General features: G+C 34.4%; 1 protein-coding gene across 1 annotated transcript in view; it reads right to left on the bottom strand.

Moving 5' to 3' along the window:
* LOC138709111 (protein Skeletor, isoforms D/E-like) overlaps window positions 1–24,852 on the bottom strand; it is a 316,549-nt gene extending 291,697 nt beyond the window's left edge. Inside the window, exon 1 of the mRNA XM_069839643.1 lies at window positions 24,746–24,852. Within this exon, the coding sequence (XP_069695744.1) occupies window positions 24,746–24,845 (100 nt within the window). The 5' untranslated portion in view covers window positions 24,846–24,852. The remainder of the gene's footprint in view (window positions 1–24,745) is intronic.
* Window positions 24,853–26,101: the final 1,249 nt, after the last annotated feature.

Here is a 26,101-nt window from a genome sequence, read left to right as displayed (position 1 = left end):
CCGATATCAAAGAAAAGACACATGTTAGAAACCGCTGAATAAAAGTCTTAAGAACAATTGAAAATAAAACAATAAGAGAGAGAATCAGAAATGAACAAATCATGTAGGATTTAAAGATTGTATTCGGTCTGGGTAGCGTAGTCGGTATAGCGATGCCCTTCTATATTCGAGGTTGCGGGTTCGATCCCGGCTCAAGTCGATGACATTTAAGTATGCTTAAATACGACAGCTTCATGTCAGTAGATTTACTGGCATGTAAAAGAACTCCTGCGGGACAAAATTCCGGCACACCGGCGACGTTGATATAACCTCGGCAGTTGCGAGCGTCGTTAAATAAATCATAATTTAAATTTTTTGAACATTGTATGGATAAGAAACTGAAACACATGAATGGGATGATCATGTGATCCGCATGGACGATGGAAGAATAGTAAAGTATTAAGATACAAAGTACCAATTGGTAGACGGAGTAGGCTATAGGTTGTCCCAAGCGCAGATGGAAGGATAATCCAGAGGCAACTTATTGAAGAAGAAGAAGAAGAAGAAGAAGAAGAAGAAGAAGAAGAACAGGCAATATGCCTACTTTGGAAGAAGGGAAAAGAAAGAAAAATATACCAACGTTCATAAAATTTCACGCAGAAGTAAAGTGAATGTCTTCAGATTGCCGATTGTATTAGGTGTACAGTATCGTCAATTGGTTCTGAACGAATATTTTACTTAATGTGACCCATAGACGGATGATGACACTTCAATACTCGAAATGATCTTAAAATTTGATACCAATAAAAAATCTAAGACTATTTGATATAACATAGGTAGTTGCTCTTAATGTAACTAGTGGCATACAGCAATTGCAATCAGGCTAAGGCCGACTTCTTCCTTTCTAATTCCCAGCATGACCATAATCACTTTGTTTGACGTAAACGACCTTTCCAATTGGTTCAACATCATTAATGTAACGTGGCATTACAATGCACTTAACGTCATTTTTAACACAGAAACCACACAAAAATGATGAATTAGCATGCCGGTAAAGGAGCAATACTGAAGTGTTGTGCTATAGAGCCTTTTTTTTATAATAGATTGTGCCTGTTCTTCTAAACTAGATCAAAATGGTGTTTAGTTTAGCCCTAAGTACTATATCTACCTCGGTAACATCTAACATTTTCTTCTAATATCACTAGGCTGTCTTTCGACATTTCTGGTCTTCTCTTCTGGCATTAGCTTAAGTGTAACCCATTTCTGAGTTTGAGGCTCCTAGAAGGCGGAGCTACAATAACCCGATGATATGATAAGATGATCATGATTATATGGCGCCGGAAGAGATCTTAAATCTAAACTTAATCTAAATTCCAGACCGTGGAAGAACACAGGAATAAATCTCTTTAAGAAAAAATGTTCGTGCTCTATCCGGAAATCGAACCCAGGACCTCATGAAATGTAGCCAGATTATTGTTAATTACATTTCGTTCCATACCTTTCTAAAGTTTTTACAAACTTATAGAAGCCTTCATTATACTTTTATTCGAAATAAATGTTGGTTCGTGATGGAGATCAGAGAACTTTGCGATTCAACAGGTCGTGCAACGACATCTATTCTCGAAACAGATCATTTGGGCTAGAAAATAGACGGTAAGTTTCTCTTTAGCCCTCTTATTAATAGACAAAATAGTCCATTGCGTGGAGTAATGGTTTGTATGTCGGACTGCGAAACTATGAACTCGGGTTCAAACTATGGTTGGTTATCAGGTGGGGACTTTTTTTTATAGATTTTCCTTCAGAGCAAATGCTGGGTAACTTTTGACGCTGGATCCTGGTCTCATTTTGCTGGCATTATCACCTACATTTCACTTGGGCGCTAGATAACACTGAACAACAAATTTTTACTTTTGTCTTGCTTCGAAATAAAAATAGGTGAATATTACTAATATGTGTGCCCTAAATCTGAATTTAAAATCCAAATTGCCCCATGACGTACCATTTTTCGGGGAAAATGAATTGAATTATTTATGAAAAAAACTTTTTTTTTTTAATTTTTCATTGCTACTGGAAAATTACACCACAGTAGAGATTAAAATTGCCTCATAATACTTAAAGATATATACTGCACAGAAAAATGATGTCACATAGCTTAAAACACAACAATAAAAATATTTCGTGCGTATAATGAGAAAAATCTCGGAATTTGAACTTGGATGTAAAATAATTTTCTGGATAACTTCTATTTATAACTAGACCCGAGACTGTCTTTTACAAGGAACCAATAATAGTCTACAAGCATGCTGGATGATGATTTTCCTTTATATCACCTTTCCATTTAAGATATTTCTTGATGAAATCTTTTCCCATGCTCGTCGCTTACCGCTCCAAGATTAGAAGGAAATAAATACAAATGAGAATATAAAAAGTGTATTTTGAGAGACATAGGCTATTACATCCCATTTCCCCATGTGCACTTGACATGGTTTCCACAAGTTAGTTCTATGTAGTTGTCTGACCTAGAATTTCAAAGGAAATTTGAGCAAACATCTTTGAAAGCGTGCCATGCCATTTTTTCTGTAACAAAGTTTTTTACTCAAACAAAGAATGAGCCATAAATTTGTGAATTTGTGGACCGATGAAAATGATCTCTTTTAATTTACCTTTACTCAAAACGGTAAACTTTTCTTTTAAATACTGAAAACCACACCCTTGTTTGTTCATTGTGTAGATCTCACTTTGAACTGTTATCTAATTTACTAAATAAAAGGGACCAATATCTGTTTATTTATTAGAAGTACAAAATAACATGCTAACATCCATAAGAAACCGAAAATAGGTAATAATAGTACATTATGCAACGAGCCTATAATGATAGTAATTAAGACGTGAGTATGTTTGTTTATGAAACAAGAGCAAGCGAGTTTCATAATTTTCATACGAGCGTCTTAATTACCATTATAGGCAAGTTTCATACGACTTTTTATGCTCGACCATATTTCTAACTTGAAATTATTCAAAAGTATTCATTTTATTTGTATCTGACAGAAGATCGGAAGTGACCTTGTTCATAGCTCTTAAATTGTGAGATGTGCGCAGACGCGAAAGTATTGATTTTTTCCGAGGAACAATAATGCCATTGACCTTGATGTAATGTAACATGAACTAATTTTGATGTAACCTGGAAACTGATTTAGAATTGAAAAACGATATGACAGATTGAATTTATTTGAATATTATTTACAATTAACGCTAATTGTTATAGTAACAGAACATAACCTTCTGCGACAGTATTGGATATGCAGCCTCCGTGACGTTTCCCTCTTTGTCTTTCGATTGCATATCCGAGAAAAATCGAAAACCTGAACTTTAATGAATAGGTGTACTTTAATGAGGTCCATTAAAGGACTACTACCAGGTGTATAATTACTACATTTCGGCATGGTCGAGCATAAACTCATAAAATGCATTGGCTTTTGTTTGGTTTACAACTCCCAACTCCCACCAGATGTTTCTTGGGGAGCGCTTATCGAAAAGTGAAATAATAGTATATCTTAAAAATCTTACGTGATATGAAGGAAAGAGATGCATTTTCGGGTTCAGCGCACACCAAACCATAAGGGATTCATTGTTTTAAGTCGGAGCAAAATTCTTGTTGTTCAGTGTAATCATCGCAGTTGATAAAGCTTCGTAAAATAAGCCAATTAATAATATTAATAAAGAGACAAACTGCCTTTTTGTACTCTAAAATTACTACACTGTACCTGCGACTTACCTGTATTGCACATAGATTTCAGTTTTGTCGCCTTTGACATTTATCGTTTATGCGAACCACGGATTCTATAGCAATTCGAGTAGTAACCATTAGGCAAACGTGGACGAAGGGTAAACGATGAATGTAACTCAAGATTCTTTGGCGAGCAATCATTGAAAGGCTAGAATAGGACTGCTATTAAAATTTTCTTAATTGAAGAGCTACTTAGCAGACCTCGAAAAGAACTCCCTTCAATTTAATTCCACTTCTTTACAGGAAATACTCGACTACGTTAATTCCACGAATACTGCTGGACGAGGAAAGGATTCAGCAGCTTTCTGTTTGCGTTGTGTGTAATTCGTGAACACAGTATGTGTTCGCTTTCAAATTGACTGGTCATGTTCGATTCACTAACTTCGCTATTCCAAGTATGGTAATAATGTTTCGTTTGACGTCACTGTACATGGGATGTTGGAAATGTAACATTGTCTCTGATGGCCAGCCATTCACAACTGTCATCGTTATAATGTGAACCATTTAGTATAGCGAAGAGTTTGACTTCCATACTGAAATTTAACTTACTGTATAACTCCAGAAGCAATTAAGCTTATTTACGAAATATGACATTTATTTAAAAATTTGAGGCGGAATTTTGGTGTTAAAAATTTAGCAACTTAGCAAAATTTAAGATCATCGACATAAAATTAACGTGACTTCTAAACCTAAAGATTAATAGGAATAATAATAATAATTATATAAATGACACTCGGGAGGAAATTAAACGAAGAATAAATATGAGAAATGCCTGTTCTTATTCGGTTGAGAAGCTTTTATTATCCAGGCTGTTCTCAAAAAACTGAAAGTTAGAAATTTATAAAACAGTTATATTACCGGTTGTTCTGTATGGTTGTGAAACTTGGACTCTCACTTTGAGAGAGGAACAGAAATTAAGAGTGTTTGAGAATAAGGTTCTTAGGAAAATATATGGGGGTAAAAGGGATGAAGTTACAGGAGAACAGAGAAAGAATAGCACACACTGTATTCTTCATCTGACATATTTAGGGACGTTAAATCCAGACGTTTGAGATGGGCAGGGTATGTAGCACATATGGGCTAATCCAGAAATGCATATAGAGTGTTAGTTGGGAGGCCGAAGAGAAAAAGACCTTTGGGGAGGCCGAGACATAGATGGAAGGATAATACTGTATTAAAATGGATTTGAGGGAGGTGGGATATGATGATAGAGAATGAATTAATCTTACACAGGATAGGGACCGATGGCAGGCTTATGTGAGGGCGGCAATGAACCTGCGGGTTCCTTAAAAGTCATTTGTAAATAAGTAAGTAATAACGATAATAATAATAATAATAATAATAATAATAATAATAATAATATCTAATAATAATAATAATCTATACTAATAATAAATCTGTAGCCGAAATTTTTCTGGTAATTTTCGATTTTCCAAAAATAATTGGTCCTAACATATATAATTAACCACCCTGAAACCGAAAATCGCTTTTTTGAAATTTTTGTTTGTATGTCTGTCTGTATGTTTGTTACCTTTTCACGCGATAATGGCTGAACCGATTTATATGAAAATTAGAATATAAATTAAGTTCGTTGTAACTTAGATTTTAGGCTATATGCCATTCAAAATACTTTATTTAGAAGGGTGGTTATAAGGGGGCCTGAATTAAATAAATCGAAATATCTCGCTTATTATTGATTTTTGTGAAAAATGTTACATAACAAAAGTTTCTTTAAAATGATTTTCGATAAGTTTTATTCTTTACAAAATTTTGATAGGACTGATATTTAATGAGATAAATGAGTTTGAAATTAAAATAACGCCATCTAAGACGGTGCAATGAATTAAGAGCAAATGACTTCGTCTATAAGGGACCTTGGACAGCAACAATCGAAACAGGGGCCTTGGACATCAAGAATTGAAAGCTATTAAACATAGCCTACAGAGAATGTTTCTGTGTTTGTATGAAGTAATATCAGAAGCTAAATTAACCGATTTGTATAATTAATTATTATTTACCATTGGAAAGTGTAGTTTCTCTAGATGGACATAATGCTATAATGTTATTACAGTAACGTCTCAGTAAATCGAGAACAGGTAAGATTAAAATAGCTTCTTATGCACAGAAACTTTGATAGGCTATTTTGTACATTCGTTTTCTGTATTTTTTAAAATAATATTTATGTACACTCATTTTAATCTCAGAGAATTAACGAACAACGAGAGTGTAAATTGATTTAGTATGTAGTAATAGTACGTTAGCTTAGCAATCCATTATTTTATAATTCAAATTTTAACTATGCTCAATTGAATCGTATTAAAATACATAAAATATATATGCAATAAATGCAATGCAAAAAAAATTGGGTAATGAGCGCAGCAGATTATCTTGCGCTGTTGTAAAAGTTGTTCCCTGGATCAAACTTCCTATTTAATTATGTAATTACTTTATGTATATTTATTTCTAACAGGTGCAGCGGAGCGCACGGGTACGGCTAGTAATAATAATAATAATAATATGATTATTGTATTATTACCATCATCATCATCATCATGAACATTTGTGAAAGGAACTATTGCCTGTAAAGTAAAAATTGGATCAAACAGGGTCTAGGTCTTCCTTGGTCTCTGTTTCACTGTGATTGATAATGCATTGCTAATTTAGGAAGTCTATCTCTTTCCATCTTGATAACATATTCTTCAAAGTTCTTTTAGTAATATAAGATTTCGTTTATTAAATTATTAACTATTATTGTTTTATAATTTCTGAATTCCTTTTCTAATTCAATATCGTGAATCCCAGAAGTGGTCTCAGGAATCTTATTGTGGTGCCTCCAGTTTCTTATCTCACTGATTTAATACCCATTCTTCTAAGCCATATTTAAGTGTGGGATTGGAACTGATGTTATGTAGTCTTATTTTTGTTTCAGCCGTAATTTATTTACCGAAATTTCGTTTGATTATGCCATTTAACGTATTATATTTGTCTAATTTTATATCTACTGAAGATTCTTCTTACTTTCTAGTATTAAATTTCCAAGATAGTTGATATCTGTTCTATTACATGTCCTTCTGTTTCAATTTTGACTCTATGTATATATAATTCCTATGGATTTCGTTTTTCAAGTAAATATTTTCATGTCATATTTCTGTGCAGTTTAGTGTAATTGCTAGGCCACCTTCTGTAAATCTTCTTCAGTTGTTGTTAATATTACCAGATCATATGCATGTAAGAGTGATTGAAATATTTCATTTCTTGACAGTTTGATACCAGAGTTTGTAGACTGTTTCCATTCTTTAAATATTCTATTCATATAGGTATTAAAAATTAGAGTACAAAAGTGAACAACATTGTCTTACTCCCCTATTTGTAAACATGTGTTTTGAAATTTTACCGTTTTGACTTATGATATAGACTCTGTATGGCTTCTATATGTTATTGAGGAATACCTGCTTCATGGAGAATATTCCATATTTAGTCGGTCATAGTCTTACTCCCCTATTTGTAAACATGTGTTTTGAAATTTTACCTTTTTGACTTATGATATAGACTCTATATGGCTTCTATATGTTATTGAGGAATACCTGCTTCATGGAGAATATTCCATATTTAGTCGGTCATAGGCTTTCTCAAAATCTACAAATAACAGAAAAGTTAGAGAATTATTATTATTATTATTATTATTATTATTATTATTATTTTTATTATTATTATTATTATTACTATTACTACTACTACTACTACTACTACTACTACCACTACCACTACCACTACCACTACCACTACTACTACTACTACTACTACTACTACTACTACTACTTATTATGGCTTTTAAGGAACTCGGAGGATCAATGCTGCTCTCACATAAGCCCGCCAGCGGTCCCTATCCTGAGCAAGATTAATCCAGTCTCTACAATCATATCCCACCTCACTCAAATACATTTTAATATTATCCTCCCATCTATATCTCGACCTCCCCAAAGGTTGTCATTATTATTATTATTATTATTATTATTATTATTATTATTATTATTATTATTATTATATATTTAGATTTAATGTGATTTAATTATTATATTTTAATATTTGATCTAAAGAAAGCATAATAATTATATTAAAAACAGTTATATGAACTTTATTTTGTTATTCGCATCCTGTTATATCCAGCCCATAAAAACTTACTATTATACTCTAAGGTTCACTGTGTAGCCTATTCGGGCAGCCAGCAGACTACCCCATGCATGCCAGAACCAGCTTATTTTGTTGTTCGCCAGCAGGAAATATGGGAATGCTATAAAATGGGGATTTGACGGACTGATGTACAGATGAGGAGGCGAGACCTGGCATGTGAGCTGTGCGAGAGGGGAAAGAATAAGCTATCAGAAACAGTTTGTTTTATGATGGTTAATATTAAATGAATCTACCGACACGGAAGTTCATCTTAGACTAAAACCTATCTTCTCCTTCCGTACCCATTGGTGATATAGCCACAGCACATGATAAGGTCACAGGACAGGTCTTGCCCATCTACTGTAGTTGCATAACACGGAAAAACGGGAGAACCAAAATTAAAACCCCAACTGCAACATTATATTATCACAGTGTCACTATGGAATTAATTTTAAAAGAAGATCACTCGTGTGACCGGAACTCGAACCTAACATGCGAGCAGTCATTTCGACGTCACGTAAACGCAAGTAAGGCCATATTTTTAGAGGCGGAGCAGATAATGAAAGGATAATTTTGGAGAGTGTTGATGGAATGACGAGGAAAAAATGACAGAACCCGAGATTTGAATTCGGGTCCGCTGTGGTCGTAAGCCAGCGCTCTGCCGACTGAGCTATCAAGGTGGCTCAGAGAAGCGAACTCAAGACTGGTGAATCTATAGCCAAATACGCTACACTGAACCTCAGTGAGGGTGTTTTTTAGATCACTAGAACCTGAAATTGCGTTTCAATGGAAAGTGTAATTACTTCACCACAGAATTTAGTGCAGTCTTAACAAAAGCAAAATAAAATAAAAAGTTAATAACAATTGAACTATTATTTCACCTCACTTGGTATTAACAAAATGAACAGCTGAATATTGAAAGCTGGAAACAATTATTTTTGTTTTGATATCGATTCTGTATTAGAATAGGGCAATTACAAAATCGTCATAATTATAAAAGAATTTCATTGAATAATCATTATTGGAACGACTGTCATCAGCGATAATATAGGAAATAATTCAACAAAGTTTTATGGTAATCGCTTCACACAGGGAAATTGTAAAGCCAATCAAAAAGCAATTTCGATTTAAAATGTAACAGTGCCAATGTGATCTTTGTTCGCTTTTGACAATTATATTCGTCAGTTGAGGCAGGATTGGTATCAAATAGAAGCTTATATTTCAATACGAATTTCTTAACAAGCAAATATGTCAATATAGACTGGTTATTAAACATATCCAGCATATCCCATAAGTTTTTAATTTTTTAGGATCGTTGAACTTACTTTAAATTAGTTGCTAATAAATTGTCTGGCGCTGTCGCTCGATGGCAGAATTGTAGCTACGAGGTATGGTGCATTGCCAACCGGGATGTAATTAATAATATTACGAAGTAAATTCAGTTTTTTAGTCTGTTATTTAACGACGCTGTATCAACTACTACGTTAACAGCTATTACTTTGTTTAGCGTCGCTGGAATTTGCGATATTGGCAAGTCAAGGTCGAAGATCTGCTATTGTGTTGTATTGTATTTATTAACATTCCATAGTATCCATACATTGCGTCACAGCTAGAATATGGAACATGTCAAAAACCTTAATACTACTATAAAGTCTTAATTTATAGTCACAGTCTAGTTGAAATATATACAGAAGAGGTTTACAATATAGTCTACTAGTACAACGCAAAGTTTTAGTATCAATTTCATGAAGCGTTGTTGAATGTCATGAATTTACTTCTTTAATTTGGCCTTAAATATTCTTATGTTTTGAGTTTCATTTTATATATATCCATAGGGACGCTATTAAAAATGTTTACTGCCATATAACGGACTGTCGACCTGGTTGGCGAGTTGGTATAGCGCTGGCCTTCTATGCCCAAGATTGCGGGTTCGATCCCGGGCCAGGTCGATGGCATTTAAGTGTGCTTAAATGCGACAGGCTCATGTCAGTAGATTTACTGGCATGTAAAAGAACTCCTGCGGGACAAAATTCCAGCACATCCGGCGACGCTGATATAACCTCTGCAGTTGCGAGCGTCGTTAAATAAAACATAACATTAACATTATAATGGACTCCTTTTTGATAGAACTATAGACTTGCCTATGGAGTATGAAAGTCATTTTTGACACGTATTTATGCCATGAACTGTTGAATTAGTTACAAAGTTTCCACGATTACATAGGAGGAAGATTATTAATGAAAAAATATACTGACAAGCTATGGGTATTATTTGCAGTTTTTTAAAAATAGTCCTACACGATTCCTTAGATTTGGCATCTTCTATTATTCTAATTACTTTTTTGTAGTAGGAATATACTATTAGGCCTATTATCTGTGGAATTTCCCCAGAATATTATTCCAAAACTCATTACCGAGTGGAAGTATGCAAAGTATATTGTTTTTAGGTATTGATATCTACTATCTTTTGCATAGATCTAATAGCGAAACATGCTGAATTTAGTTGGGGTGTAATTTCTTTAATATGATTTTTCCAATTTAACTCATTATCGATTTTTAAGCCAAGAAATTTGGTTGTTATTGTTTCTAATAGGAACCTATTGTTAATTATTGCGCTTGAATTTGGACAATATTTAAATTGAATTATGTTTTTATTTTATTTTATTGGGTTATTTTACGACGCTGTATCAACATCTAGGTCATTTAGCGTCTGAATGAAATGAAGGTGATAATGCCGGTGAAATGAGTCCGGGATCCAGCATCGAAAGTTACCCAGCATTTGCTCGTGTTGGGTTGAGGGAAAACCCCGGTAATAACCTCAACCAGGTAACTTGCCCCGACCGGGATTCGAACCCGGGCCACCTGGTTTCGCGGCCAGACGCGCTGACAGTTACTCCACAGGTGTGGACTTGAATTATGTTAGTTTTGTTACAATTTAATACTCATTTATTGACTGAGAACCAGTCACATATTTTGAAGAGAATTTCCTCTGTTGAAGATTGGAACTTGCACTATGTACACTTGCACTACTCTACGGTTGATAAAAACCAACCAAGTAATCAGCCCAAGTGGCAATCGAACCCACGCCCGCACGCAGCGTCGGATGAACAGGCGAACACGCCTACAAAGGTTGGTTATTTCGTGATAACCTTGGTAATTTCGTGATATTGCATTGATAATTTCGTGAGAGGTAGTAGAATTGTGGAAAAATTCATTAAAGTCAAATGAAATTCTCATTTGTTGTTACAAGACTTCAAACATAGTAATTCCGTCTAATATTCATAGCAAGAAAACATAGAAATACATATCAACACATAATAAGAATGAAGTCAAAGTAAAAATTCAAATTGAAAAGTGATCTTCTTTGCCCTGAAAGGGTGAACACTTTTATTACGGACTTTACTATAGGCCTAGCCTATTTTACTAGGGTAACTCCAAAAGTAATGCATAACGTTTGTTTAAAAATTATATTTTTATCCTACAGCTTTGCTATTTTCACAGAATGTAGATGCATCCTTAAGGAACAAAATGTTACTTTTCCACATAATCCCCGTCCCTTTCAACTGCCTTACGTAACCTAGGAACGAGGGCCTGTAGACCAGCACGGTAAAAGTCTGGACCAACACGTCTGAGCCACTCTTTAGCAGCGTGCACAAGGGAGTCATCTTCTAACCTCGTTCCGCGAAGGGATCCTTCAGTTTACCAAAGAGATGGCAATCGCACGGTGCCAGTTCAGGACTGTAAGGCGGGTGTTTCAGTGTTGTCTATCCGAATTTTCTGATCTGGTCTGTGGTCTTGTGACTGACATATGGCTGTGCGTTGTCGTGCAATAGCAGAACATCCTGCTTCTCCCGATGTCGTCGAACACGACTCAGTCGAACTAGAAGTTTCTTGAGATTTGCAACATACCCGTCAGAATTAATGGTGGTTCCGTGTGACATGATGTCCACAAGCAAGAATTCTTCTGAATCGAAAAACACAGTAGCCATAACGTTTCCTGCCGAAGGTGTACTTTTGAATGTCTATTTCTTTGGTGAATTTTCATGATGCCACTCCATTGTCTGCCTCTGTCTCCGGTCCAAAATGGTGGAGCCATGTTTCATCTTCTGTCACAATTCTTGCAAGTAAGTCATCTAGCACTTTTCATTGACACTTAGCATGGTAACAATTCAAACAGAAACTACACTGAACCCATTGCGTCTCCGTTTTCTTTTTTGTTATCACATCTTGTCTTCAGATTTCTAAAATTCCTATTGTAATACAATTTTTAAAATAATGTAAAATGTAACGCTTAATGCCCAACAAAATTTCGCCTCAAACAGCTAAGATTTCTATCAGTAAAGCTAAGCCTATATGGCGACTACAGATGTATCTAAAATTCCAAAAACATTTCCTAAAATTTCATGAAGATACAATAAATCTTTGTACCAAATATCATATGCTTACCTTTAGTAATAAGCCTGTAATGTAATTACAAACATCCACAAAATTTGTACGCCTGAGAAGTCGACGCAAACTTGCTCTCTTCAAACATAAAAGCTCACTGAAGCAACTACAATAGTCACACAAAGCTTAGCTGTATGTTTCTGGAAACTGGATAACATATGCAATCCCTTGGCGGAAATTTGGATCATGTAACACCATTGGTTAGTTCACAAAAGAGCAAAGAAGAAGTATCACGAAATAACCACTGCCACGAAATTACCAATGTTTACCCTACGTGATACGTGAAAATTTTGTCACATTAACGATATTCACTAAATGATTATTGAGTATAGGAGGTTTATACAGTATGGTTCGTGTGTTGGTGTAGGTGTACGCACCTAAGAGAAGAAGAAATGTCGGCATACCACGCAAGCAATAGAATGACTTTAGATCTTAATCCAGAAATTAAATTATATTAGTCCTTGCAATAATATTTGCATAATAAACTCCATTTCTTAGCAATTTCCTCGCGTCATGTAATTTGTTGGTTGTTACAAGCACAATGGAAGCAAGGTAAATTTTACTATCTGAGAGTATATAAAAACAGAAGAGAGAGATTTCTGACGCTATTAATATATGAAACAAATATATGCACTCTTGAGATACAAGACTTGCCACATCCTGAGGAAAATTATGCGGTTGAAAGTATCGTTAATAATTCATGTCTTCAATTAAAAAAAAAATTCTGTTATAATTAGTAAGTGACAGTGCAGAAATGTAGTGTTTTAATAGGCTATTTCGAATTTTTCACAAGTTTGTAATAATTTGTTGTGCTTAAAATGTTGATTTCGGCATTAATTTAACAGTACTTATCTTCAATTTAAAATTGATTTTTTTAGTATTAATACGTTATTTATTATCTACAGCCTAACACTGTAGCTAAGGCATTTTATAAGTTTTCACTTAGCCGTTATTTAAATGCAATATCACTGTTGTGAATAATAATAATAATAATAATAATAATAATAATAATAATAATAATAATAATAATAAACATATGATTTATTTAACAACGCTCGTAATTGCCGAAGTTATATCAGCGTCGCCGGTGTGTCGGAATTTTTTCCCGCAGTTCTTTTACATGCCAGTAAATCTACTGACATAGGCCTGTCGCATTTAAGCACACTTAAATGCCATCGACTTGGGCCGGGATCGAGCCCACAACGTCGGACATATATACCGACTGCGCCACCCAGGCCGACACTATTGTGAATGGTTTTATAGAACAACTGCTAGAGCAACTGAGTACGAACTAAACAGTTTTTTTTTTTTTTGCAAAATCTTCCAGAACGGCCAAATTGAGTACTGCGTCTGTCCCGAGGGTAAAAGGCAGTCGGGGTGTGGTACCGACCACAGCACCTCTTCGTAGTATCGATGTCATGCTCTACCTCCATGCCTCCCAAGCGCCTTCATGGCGTATAAAAGTGATACTTTTACTTAATTTATTCAACAAGGCGTTCGGGGTTCGAATAATTTCTCATTACAGATTATCCATAGCTGTGAGGTCGAGACATGTAATGAACTCCCCGGAATACAATAATGAGACAGTGAGAAGCATAAATATCCTTTCCTGTATGTAGTGCCACTATCAATGTTTGTGAAGGATATGATGGATGTAGTTAATTTAGAGCCCAGATGTTTAGCCATTTATTTTGGTTAAAATAGGCAGGCATATAGACAATAAAAATAATAAAAATAGGCAGTGAAATAGGCATTTATTATTAAAGAAATCAGACAAAAAATAGACAAATACTTCATAAACTATCCCTTACGGTACTCACTTTCCTTGGTTACTTGTCACAACAAGATGCTTTTTAAGTTGTCAACTGTCATAGTGCGCCGCCTGTCGGAGAGAACGTTTTTGATGGCGGAAAAGATCTTTCTACTTTTACTGAAGTGATTGGAGCAAACTTAAAACAGCGTATTTCAGAAGGACTGTCCCTACTTTCATTCAGAGATCGGGAAAAACCGACTGTGTATTGTCTCAAAAAGAGGGATGTGAGAAGGGATTAGAGGCTTCAAAGTACGCGTGACATGTGCTTGCAAGCGACAACAGTAACGGGACCTGGAGACTTGCTTTTAATAATTCCCCTATCTCCTTTCTTTCGCTCGTAAACCCCGAAGTGACCTGAGGACTGAGGGTTATACTGTTCAAACATCTTTGTTAAGGGATATAAAAGATGGAATCGGTAGGGGAGAAAAGTTATGACTTCTTGGAAACATATGCATTGCTGGAGAATAAGATTCTCAGCAAATATTTGTGTGAGGTGAATATATGTTTTTAATTTGTACAACCGTTATATTTCATTTTTTGATATAATTTATGTGCGGTTTATTTTAAATGCATTAAAATATAGAAAATGTGCAATAACGACGTAAAAGGCTAAAAAAAATAGGCAACGGGAGCTAAAATAAGCAAAAAAGGCGAAATAAAAATTGGGCCTATCGTCCGCAAATATGTGTAAACTTGTTTACCTCTAATAGGTCTTTCATACATACATTCAGTTTAAAAAATGCATTTTGCCCAACATTCGTGCTCTATTAATAGTTATATGAAACAAATAATTGAGAAAAATTATCTTCAATCTCGTTCTAAAAATTGTATACAAAATTTAGGTTTATTTTGAATTACACAACAAGGTTTCCAGGATTGTTATTTTAATTGAGAAAACCTTCCCACCATAAAGTATTTATATTTGAAATACGAATTAAAAAAGCGACTTCGTCTAAGTTATATTTAAATTTCCTAGAAACAATGATTTGTATGTCACTTAATTTACATGAATGTTATTTAGATCGAATAGTATTTGCATGCATATTGGTATGTGTTTAGCTTACAGCGATGGCGTTTGAGCTGGTTGGCTTCACCTTGTCTAAAATAAGTAGGTTTGAAGCAAGGAATGCTGCGTTACTTGTTTATTGCATATGGTTTGGGATTCTTATTAGTAATACTATTACAATGAATGCTTATTAGAGACATAAGAGGAATAATGGCATGCACTTACACGTCCTGTTTGACACACTTAATTCTTACAGCTTCGAGCATCAAACATTTACGTCAGATATAAAAAAATTACATTTGTAGCTTCGTATCAAAGTGGTAACTTAAGTTTTTAATATAATATGAAATGCTTGTCTTTGGTACTTTACGACATCGATATGAGGAATCAAAATATACGTGTGCACTGTAGGCCTATAGTCATTTTGATTTCACAAGTTAATTTGCAGCCACATGTGGAACGTGAAGTCGTTAAGAAACTTAACGGTTCGAATATAGTTATATTAATAACGAATTATAATAATTAACACATCTACCTACAATTTATTGCGATGTATTAAAATACTTAATAAATGCTAATATTTTATAACTAAAAAGCTTGTTTCAAAATAAATAATGTTTAAGGAGTATTCAATAGTATCTCATTGAGTGTATTTATGGTAAGATACTTATTATATTACATTTACCATAACAGACGCCTTTTAAATATTTATATTTCTTTAAATCAGAGACTACGCTTTCAGATATGTAACTGTTATAATTTCCATTAATTTCAATGTTTTCTGGCACTTCAATTCTATTTTAAAACAATGGTAACAAATTATTTAAAATATTACTGTTTATTTGGGGAATAATTGCAGGGAATAAGATGCCTAAGCTTATTTTAGCGATTAAATTAATTTACATTAAAATGAAGTTTAGTTATTTTAAAATAGAAATAGCAATATATGTAGACCTATGACCGATCGAGTTGGTTCATGCGTTCTGTATGGAACTCGCATTTGGAAGGTCCGTGGTTCGATTCCCGGATCTATCAATCTGATTGTGGTTTTTCCGTGGTTTTCCGCAGTCACTTAGGCAAATGTAGGGTTAGAATTTTTATTGCCACGGTCCATTTCCCTTCCCCACCCGAGTAGAAAAAGAAATTTAGATTTCATATCATTCATTTTCTTCATCTCATTCAATAGACATTTTCAGGTCAAGACGCATGTCTTCATCAGCTTACGGGGGGGGGCATCCTCTCCGTAACTGTTCCTGGGTTCTCAGCCTTCCACAATATCTCTGCCAGGATTCATTTCTTAAGAGCATATCCAAGGGCGCTTCGACACTTTAGAAGGACCGTTGTAATGGATCCTGTGTTGCTTAGAGGTGGGGGGTAGGAGGCCCCCCATTGGGTGAGGGGTTACATGCGGCCGGTGGGCTGGTATACCCTCATCCTTATTCATCCTACAAATTCGGAGTGCACAATAGGCCTCAGTATGGCCGACGTGCAAAGAGTCGTCCTAACTCATACGTAGCCACCGTGACCTAACCTGACCTGTAGACCTATTCAGGGTGTAAATGATATAAACTGCCAAAGAAATACTGGTGGTAGAGTATAAATAACTGAAGAAAAAAGTCAAATGTTGTTTTTCTGTAACTGTCACAGTTTTCCCAGAATAAAAATATGTTTTGTGAGTTTAACGTTTTTCGAAAAGAGGATAGACATTCATTATTTAGGCTATTTTGTCCGGCATGTACAATAGTGGCAAAAAAAAACCGGACCGACCCTTGTAGCTTATTTCAGAGCCTTGTTCACTCTAGAGCACGATAAACTGATAACTTAGACTTTCGTGGTTCGAATCTTGCCTGGGAAGGAAACTTTTTTTTTGTTTCTTATTCACTGCACTGCCTATATACTTTTGGCAGTTTATATCGTTAACAATACATCATATGAAGCAATAATGTAATATTGAGTTTACCACAAACTTGTGAAAATTGTGAACGAAAGCAATTTTATTATTCTAAATCTATATTTCTACGCTAACAAAATTTACATGGAGACTACGAGTACAATAGGTTTTCAACTCTCACTAAATACATTTCAAATATGGATACGAATCGAAACTTATATTTCTGAGAAACTGCCGCTCGGCAAGAAACAGTAATGCATAACCTAGATTTCACGGTTGCTCAGCATTGTGGGTACTTTTGATTTGATTGTACAGATGATTTAAGCAGCATCTGGTAGGCCTAAAGCACAAACTCAAATGAGCATATCTTAATAATTGTATTAACACACTTCACAAATGTTATATTACATTGTATCATAAATTATATTATACTTTGTCATAATATATACACAGCAGTAACAAAGTGCGAAAAGAACTGGCTAGAGAACTTTGAAATAAAATTAATCACGATCAGGATTGGCGTTTTTCGTTAATATTCCTTCAAAATTATAAAAAAGATGGAATCAAAGTTACTTGCGGTAAATGGAAAAACAGTTACATGCGAAGGTTCAATAAAAAGAAAGTCATTTACGTGTTATTACGAAGTGAGCTTGGCTTTTAGACCAGAATATTATGGCTTTATTGTGTGGTAAATACCATAATCACTAACCAAATAGCTAAGAAAAAAATTATTTTATTTAAAATGCAGGTGCAGGAATGAACTAAAACCAAAAAGCATTGACAAGCTTGTAACAAATACTGTTGTAATAAAGAGTAAGTTATTTTTAAAATCATGAAATTCTGAAGGTAGATTACAAATGTCTGGAAAGAAATATGAATTTCCTTATAACAGGAGAACATAAATATGAATATGAAATTTGCACAAACTGAAAATTGTGGTTCAAATAAAAACTCATCAATGTTCTTTTCGGTATAAAAAGGTAAAGGCGAAATATATGTAACGAAAATCAATAAAACGATTTAAGTGCATGGATGCCGGACACGCATAGTATCAAATAATACAGTAGGTAAGTATTGACCTCATACACCTGGCCGTGACTGATTTCACGGAAAAGTAAAATCAGTTATCATGACTATATGGCAAATTCTTTCTTTAGACATGCATCCTAATAGCGCTGTATTTTCAAAATTGTCTGTCAATAATCTCTTCCTATTATCTAACATTATTTGAAATATATTAACATTCTATACATTTTGGTTTAATTCTGTTACACAGTTTGTATTTCATTGTTTAATTAATAGTTAATAGTGCTTTACTGTTTAATTCATAAGTAACCCTTGTGTACACATACCTTCTGTCTAAGTCAAATTGTTGAATTTTTGTAGCTTGTATTTATTTTATTTTCTTGGGTTATTTTACGACGCTGTATCAACATCTAGGTTATTTAGCGTCTGAATGATATGAAGGTGATAATGCCGGTGAAATGAGTCCGGGGTCCAGCACCGAAAGTTACCCAGCATTTGCTCGTATTGGGTTGAGGGAAAACCCCGGAAAAACCTCAAGCAGGAAACTTGCCCCGACCGGGATTCGAACCCGGGCCACCTGGTTTCGCGGCCAGACTCGCTGACCGTTACTCCACAGGTGTGTACTGTAGCTTGTAAGTTCATACATATGTATACGTGGAAGAGAAGGTCTTACGGTCTTAACCCTGCCAGGTAAAATAAATTATTATTATTATTGTTATTATTATTGTTACTATTATTATTATTATTATTATATGGATAAATATGAAATATGTAAAGTACAAACTTAAATAAGCTATAAAATAACTTTAATAATACATGTGGTCATCAAGAAAAATCTAACAAACAAAGTTATTTGGTTCTCACAATTTTTAATTTACAGATTGGGAAATTATTTAGTTGGAAATATACATGCATAATCCATAACACTAAGTCCTACGATTCTGACTTTATTATAAACATTTTCACGAAAAATAGGGCTAATTCGAGATAAGAGCCTTCATTATATAGACATAATGATAGAGCGACAACAAATGCAAATATTCTTATAATACCTAGAAATCAATTTATATAGCGCCATGGTGATCAGTAAAAGAAGTTTACACATCTTATATGAAGGAGTTTAATGATTGCTACATATTCGATGCTGATAAAGTAGGTCTATATGAAACTGTACGTATCAAACACCAGCCGATGGCAATATGTCATTAGCTATGGCTAGATGTAGATATAATTGTAGTTCTTAAATCTTAGGAGGTATTCAGTAAAAGTTCATTAGTCTGAATAGCAACTTAAGAAGAAACACTAAATTTAAAGTATGCATTATGTGGAGGAAAAGAAAGAATATGTGACGCTAAAGTTGATGTAAGTTATACGAGAAAAGTATACAGATGTTTTTGGAATTAATGCCGCAAGTGAAGTAAGGAGGAAAAATAATAAAAACATTGAAGAATGAGTGATCTCTTCAAGGAAATAAAATACCAGAACCAATAGATAAGAGATTTGATTTAGATGTGGAAATGTGGTGGGAAGCATATGTTATGTAAAAATATTAGAAATAACTTCGATATAATTACTACAATTGACTAAAGAGATGCATATTTGATGAAATACCTAATAAATATAAGCTACCGGGTCAAGGTGAAAACAATTGTACATTAATATCTGTAGCCTAGACTCAAGTGTTATGTTTTGATTGATTTCATAGCATCCTAAAAAATATTCAGTTCTACAAGATAAAATAGAAAATGGAGTTGGACTTATGAAATAAAAAGTTAAATTACGATGGATATTGTACCGGTTTATTGTTAACGGTTTATTATTACTTACACTCTGTTTAACATGTGAAAAAGAAAAAGAAGAACAATAAAAGTCTGATGGTCAATCTCAAACTAAGAAAACATTAGATCTGTAAGCACAGTCACGAAATACGGTGCACTAGTGAGTTTCGAAAAATAACCCGGGAAAGTTACGAAATGGAAAATATATATAGTTTGAGGTGTGAAACTATGATCAAAACTGCATTAATCACTCTGTCCAAATTAAATTTCAAGGTACGAAGGTGATTATGACAGAAAAAACGTGTGCTGATGATGTCAAGGAAGAGTTAGGTATACATTTCGATGTATACAGCTTTTAAGCAGATTTTATCATGTAAGCGACATTTAATTTATTTTCAGTTACGTGTGTAAAAACTTGATCTGCACATAAAAATTGCAACACAGAGAAACTATATCGGATAAAAAACGTTTTACGAATTTCTATTGTACGTTAAAATTTGGATTTTGTAATAGCGATGTCTTTCTTGAAATGAAAAACCGAAAGACAAATTAATTTAAAATGCAATGACAACAAATATTATCACAACAGCTTTTCCATAACGACATTCTGCTTTGCTTAGACGTTGGAACTGTACTACGGAAATTGGTTGCATGCAGGGAGAGTGGCCGATGAACTCCTTCGAGTTATGTAACCAGTTTTGTATCTACAGACCTGGAGAGCTGAGCATTCAAAATTGTTTGAAGTTAAATTCATATGTAAAACTTAGGGGTTATATCGAATTATCCGAATTAATAGAAGCTAAACACTAAAGACAAGACGCATTATAAAGTAAAGCGAAGCGACAATGGAGTTAGAATACAATCAAGAAGAAAAAAGACCACATTAAGAAATATGAATTCAAACTTAAGTACCATGACAGACACATTGTTTTCGAAGAAGAAAATCGTAACACACTTCCACTCGAGTTCTAGCATTAACTATGAGTTAATTTCACTTTGCTTACTAAATCAAATGAGTATTTCTTCGGCTAATACCACTAAACTATTTCACTAAGTTGTTTCATCAAGGAATGTTAAGAACACAAATATACTTGTTTGTTGTTGTGGTTTAGTCAACTGTCCGAAGACAGGTCTGAACCTCTCAAGGCAACTGGGCCAGGAAATAATGGGGTAGAGCGGCCAGTTCCTTTGCCCCTCCATTGCATATATCGCCGACTAGCTACATATTACACTAATCAGACTTCAGTTGGATACAAACTATTGAGGCGGTAGCCAGAAAAGCTATGTTTCGAGAAAACAATGATTGTAAGACTTATTTTTATGTAATTGCGATTTGAATGCACTTTTATCAAAATAACAGTTTGCATACTGTTACAATAATCCTCGTCTAAAAGCTTTTTTAATAATGCATTACGACTTTAATAGTGTTACAAATATATTTTATTGGAGCATTTTATAGACACTTTTTCCAGAGAACAAGCTTATTTTATCAAAATAATTTTAATATGATTATATTTCAGCAGAAATTAAACATCAGCATTAAACAGCGCACATTTGAGGTTTACAAGTTCATAATCATTTTAGTAAAATTATATTTCTAACATATATCTTTTAGTTACGTCATAAATTGTATCGCAAACGTAAAAATCAAGAATATTTGTTGGGTACAGAATACAGGTTGCAGGTCATTATTTTAGTATTAATCTAGAATGGATTCACACTCATTTAAAAGTTTATCTTCAGAGGCCAGTTCCCACATTAGTGCACATCCTGGATGGAGTCACTCTCACTTTGAGGATCATCTTCACTGATGTTTGCTGAGTTCCACAACTACACAAGTGTGCATGGGTTCATTCAATTAGCTACCCTGCCCTATGTTTACAAGATATTGAAACGAAACTACGTAAACAAGTAGATTTTAAAACAGGGAATCGAATTTTGGGATTTAATGAAAAGGTATAGTCTTTTTTCTGAAGTTTTAAAAGGTATTACTTATTTTTGGTTTACAAGACCAATATTTTTATTAAATTATTTAAAAAAAATGATAATTATCTTTTTTTTCTGTTATGTTTTTAAACATGCTCCCGAAAATGGACCTGTAGACCTATGGACCCATTTTCCGGATACCGCCTCAATTGTTTTTCCTCTGATGCATAATATCGTCAAGTGAGAAGTACTGCCTAAAAATAGATGCACATATCAACCAGAACCTCAATCAGAGGATAACAAATATACAAGCAGTTCTGACTGCCTCAAACCCAGTCCACTTTAGAATTCATCATGTTCCCCTACATCGGTATATCATTTCTGATGCTACGTAATATATTCCGATGCATGGACACTTTCCATCTATATCATAGATGTTCATTATTTCATTATAGCATCATTTGGCAATTTATCTTCATATTTAAAATCTGTTTTCGAAATAGAAAATTTGGCTCCAGAAATATTATTTGGAAAGTTATCTCGCCTGCAACTCGCCTATACGATATAACTGAATCCAATAATCGACAACTTAGAGTATTAACTCTCTCAAATATTACAATTTTAATTTGTCTAATGACTTTTACTACACTCGCTGTAAAAGACAGTGCATCTTAATTTACTATATAGTACAGTAGCATGCATATATTATGAGAGCTGTGTGTTCTTTTGGAGAGTGGTTGGATCTAATTATATGTGAGGGGGGTGAAACCTACAAAGTAGGACTTGTTTTACACAACACGTACAGTCAGAAGATCCGTGCATGAGATTTAAGAGAAAATTCTGATAATATAGCACATCTGCATGTATAATATTGCTCAATAAATCCATCTATCTATCTACTGTGAGAGAGAATGACGTCACGTTACACATACGAAGCTATAATCGCCAAAAGTCTCTCGACAAAGCGGCAAAACTCGCGTGCTACCTTCTTCACGGTCTCGGCTTGGAAATATCTACCATATCGAGGTTAAAAGTTGTTCAGGTTTAAATCCTACTTAATTTAAGAGGGGTATGGTATTAAAATATGGTTGTGAGGAATCTGAGAATGAGAATAATTAAACTCCACTTTCAAATGCGCGATTACTTTTTTAAGGTTGTGCCAGACCCGTGCCTTGACAATCCTTCAAGATTCTAGACCAGGTAATCTATTTCGGCACACAAGTGAAATAAATCGTTAATTATATCTTAAAAGTCTTTTCAGTCTTCTATTTCCTCGGGTTCAGTAATTAAAAAATTGTAGAGGGGAAACTGCTGTGATCTATTTTGAGTATATATTGCATCCAATTTTACTTACAATTTCTAATTTTTTCTAAAATAGGTACAATTATTCTTGTAAATGTCTTAATTTCTTTTATGATCTAACCAGTATATTCAACTGAGTTCCTCAAAATATCTCTGCAGTATTTAGTCTACTTAAATCTTCTCTCTGAAGTGATAGAAATGGACAGGAAGAGATTATCCGACGCTTGGCAGCAAAAGTAAAAGAAGAAGAAGAAGAAATCTTCACCGAAGTGTCCAAATTTCGCTACCATATAACAAAGCGCCACTACTAAGTTGTTGTATACTTCGTCGTGTTCTTTTCTTAACCTGAGTAGGTTTGAAAATTTGTTTCAATATGCCCAATATTCGTCGGTATTTTATTAATTTCTTTTTAAATCTTCTTACCTTCGTGTGACTTATATATAGATTAATAGACCGCGTTAAAGAGTTTTATTATTGAAACTTGCATTCAAGTGACTTTTCTATGGTATATTTGTTAAAATATTTCATTTTATAGGAAAAAAAAACATAATATCTTGATAACGAACAAATATCTGTATGAAAGGGTATCTAGATATCTTCATGTAAAGTTTGTATCCATGCCTTGACATAATATGTGTTCACAGAAGATTCGAAAATACTTTTTTGATAAGGATAAAGTAAAATCTAATTTTGTTCATTTCTTTTGACATCGAGATTGCTGTTGAGCACCATCGATATGCATATTAATGATCAGGTGCATTTTAAAGAGTGCACCCGAAGGAGCCGCAAAATAATTAGTAAAATTCGCTATTTGGATTTGATAGTATGTCCTGAAATGAGAAATATATCGTCGTTGTTCCTGCAATAACTCCTATGTGATATATTGATCGATTTTCAGATTTTTTCTCTATTAAATAACTCACATGGTGATACAGCAAATAATAAAGTCTCTTATATGTAATTATATTTCTTCGTTTCGAAAATGTAAGAATTCACAGTCTCATATGTAAGGCTGCCATAGGATGAATAAATGTGTTTTTCCTTCCTACTGAAAAATTTTATATTTTGCACATAGGAGTTATTGCAGAAACAACGACGATATTATAATATGATGAAATATGATAGTCGAGGGCGACTATTGCATGTATCACTTGGGTAAACGGATAAGAATTAAAGGAAGAATATGTGAACGAGTTAAGAATTTCGTCTTTTTAAATTTTAGCGAAGTCTCGTGTATTAAAGTATTTATGAAATATAGTCAAATAATTAAAATGTTTTAGTTCGTGTTCCACATGCAAAAATTTCCACTTTATCAAAAATTAAAATTAAAATTCTTATATGAAACTGAATTTAACAAATAATTCAAATAAATAATATAATGTAATGCGAACATCATAGACTAATTACAGTCAATTTTGATGTGACTAGCTCACTCTTCCACTGAATCACTCAGTTAAATTCACTATATATGCGATTAAAATGTCCAACGCAACATCGTTCAGTGAGACTACGGGTCCAGGTTCAAGTCCAACTGCAGCCAACTTATCTGGCAGGTTCGCCAGCATGCACTTCGTTTTCACACTGAGTTACACTTGCTTAAGAAGTAATGCCGCTGTACTCACTTGTAGAAGCGAGGAAAACTGCTACAGATAGAAGCACCAGTCCCATTCGAGGTAACATCGCTCCGGTGTGGTGACGGAGTTGCAACTGAAGCAAAGGCATCGCCGGCCCTCGCTCTTGTACTCTAGTAAGCGTGGTTGCAGAGAAATCTACCCCACCACTCCACTTGTCGTCATTATTATAATCATCTTACACGGAAAACTACTCTCTAGCCCAAAACAATTGGGCCATAGCAGACAACGTGCGCGTGGGTTACGTAAAGCGTTCTAATTTTAGCAGCTGTACACTCTTCTCTTCTTAAGGAGTCTGTTGTTCGGTACCCATCAGTTGTATTTTATATTAATGACACGCAGTCTGCGTTGTAATATATTTTTTTTTGTAAAACGCCAACTTTCTTATATGCCTACTTGCAATTAATTTTGTCACTAATTTTTAATTACAGATATAAATTTTACGTTCACCAATTATTTCTATAAATCGATCTTCCAAACAAAAGATTAGTGACTAACTGCAAATTTTCTAGGTATCAAAGATCATTAGTATAACTTTGATTTCTTTCATGGTTTTCATAAGTGAAAAATAGTAGTTCATATAGATATGGATATAAGCTATGAGATTAGCGGCCGGAATGTAGAGCATTTATAAGCAATTCAGTCCAAGTAGGCTTTTTGTGCACTCCATATGAAATGAATTGTGCTATCAGGATAATCAGGCTCTACGATCCGCCACAACACGCATTCCTCTCCAGCCATCGAATTCGTATAACATATCTTTTGTTGTGGTCTGCCGCTTATGATAGATCTACTTGAGTCATATTTCCGTCAAATATGGACGAACCTTGGGGGAGGGGTGGCTCCGCTGCCTCCTTAGCAAATTTATATCTTCTAGATTCCTCCGTCACCTTTACCATGTAGTCTACACCTGTGGAGTAACGGTCAGTGCGGCTGGCCGCGAAACCAAGTGGCCCGGGTTCGAATCCTGGTCGGGGAAAGTTACCAGGTTGAGGTTTTTTCCGGGGTTTTCCCTTAACCCAATACGAGCAAATGCTGGGTAACTTTCGGTGCTGGACCCCGGACTCATTTCACCGGCATTATCACCTTCATTTCATTCAGACGCCTAGATGTTGATACAGCGTCGTAATATAACCCAATAAAATTAAAATCTACCATGTACCAGTCCTCGGAAAAACCATAAGGATGGCAGACGATCGATTCAGTGTCGTATAAACATGATTCGATGCTAATTTTTCAAGACTGACCTCTTCTGCTTTCTTACGCCAGTGGGCCGACAGAAATCAAACTTTAAATGTTAAATTGAAGCAGTTACACAACTCAATCTACAACATGAATCCTTCCAAA

Source organism: Periplaneta americana, chromosome 11 (assembly GCF_040183065.1).
Source record: "Periplaneta americana isolate PAMFEO1 chromosome 11, P.americana_PAMFEO1_priV1, whole genome shotgun sequence".
Taxonomy (NCBI): Eukaryota; Metazoa; Arthropoda; class Insecta; order Blattodea; family Blattidae; genus Periplaneta; species Periplaneta americana.
The sequence above is the reverse complement of the archived record's forward strand: the minus strand, read 5'-3'. Positions and strand labels throughout refer to the sequence as shown.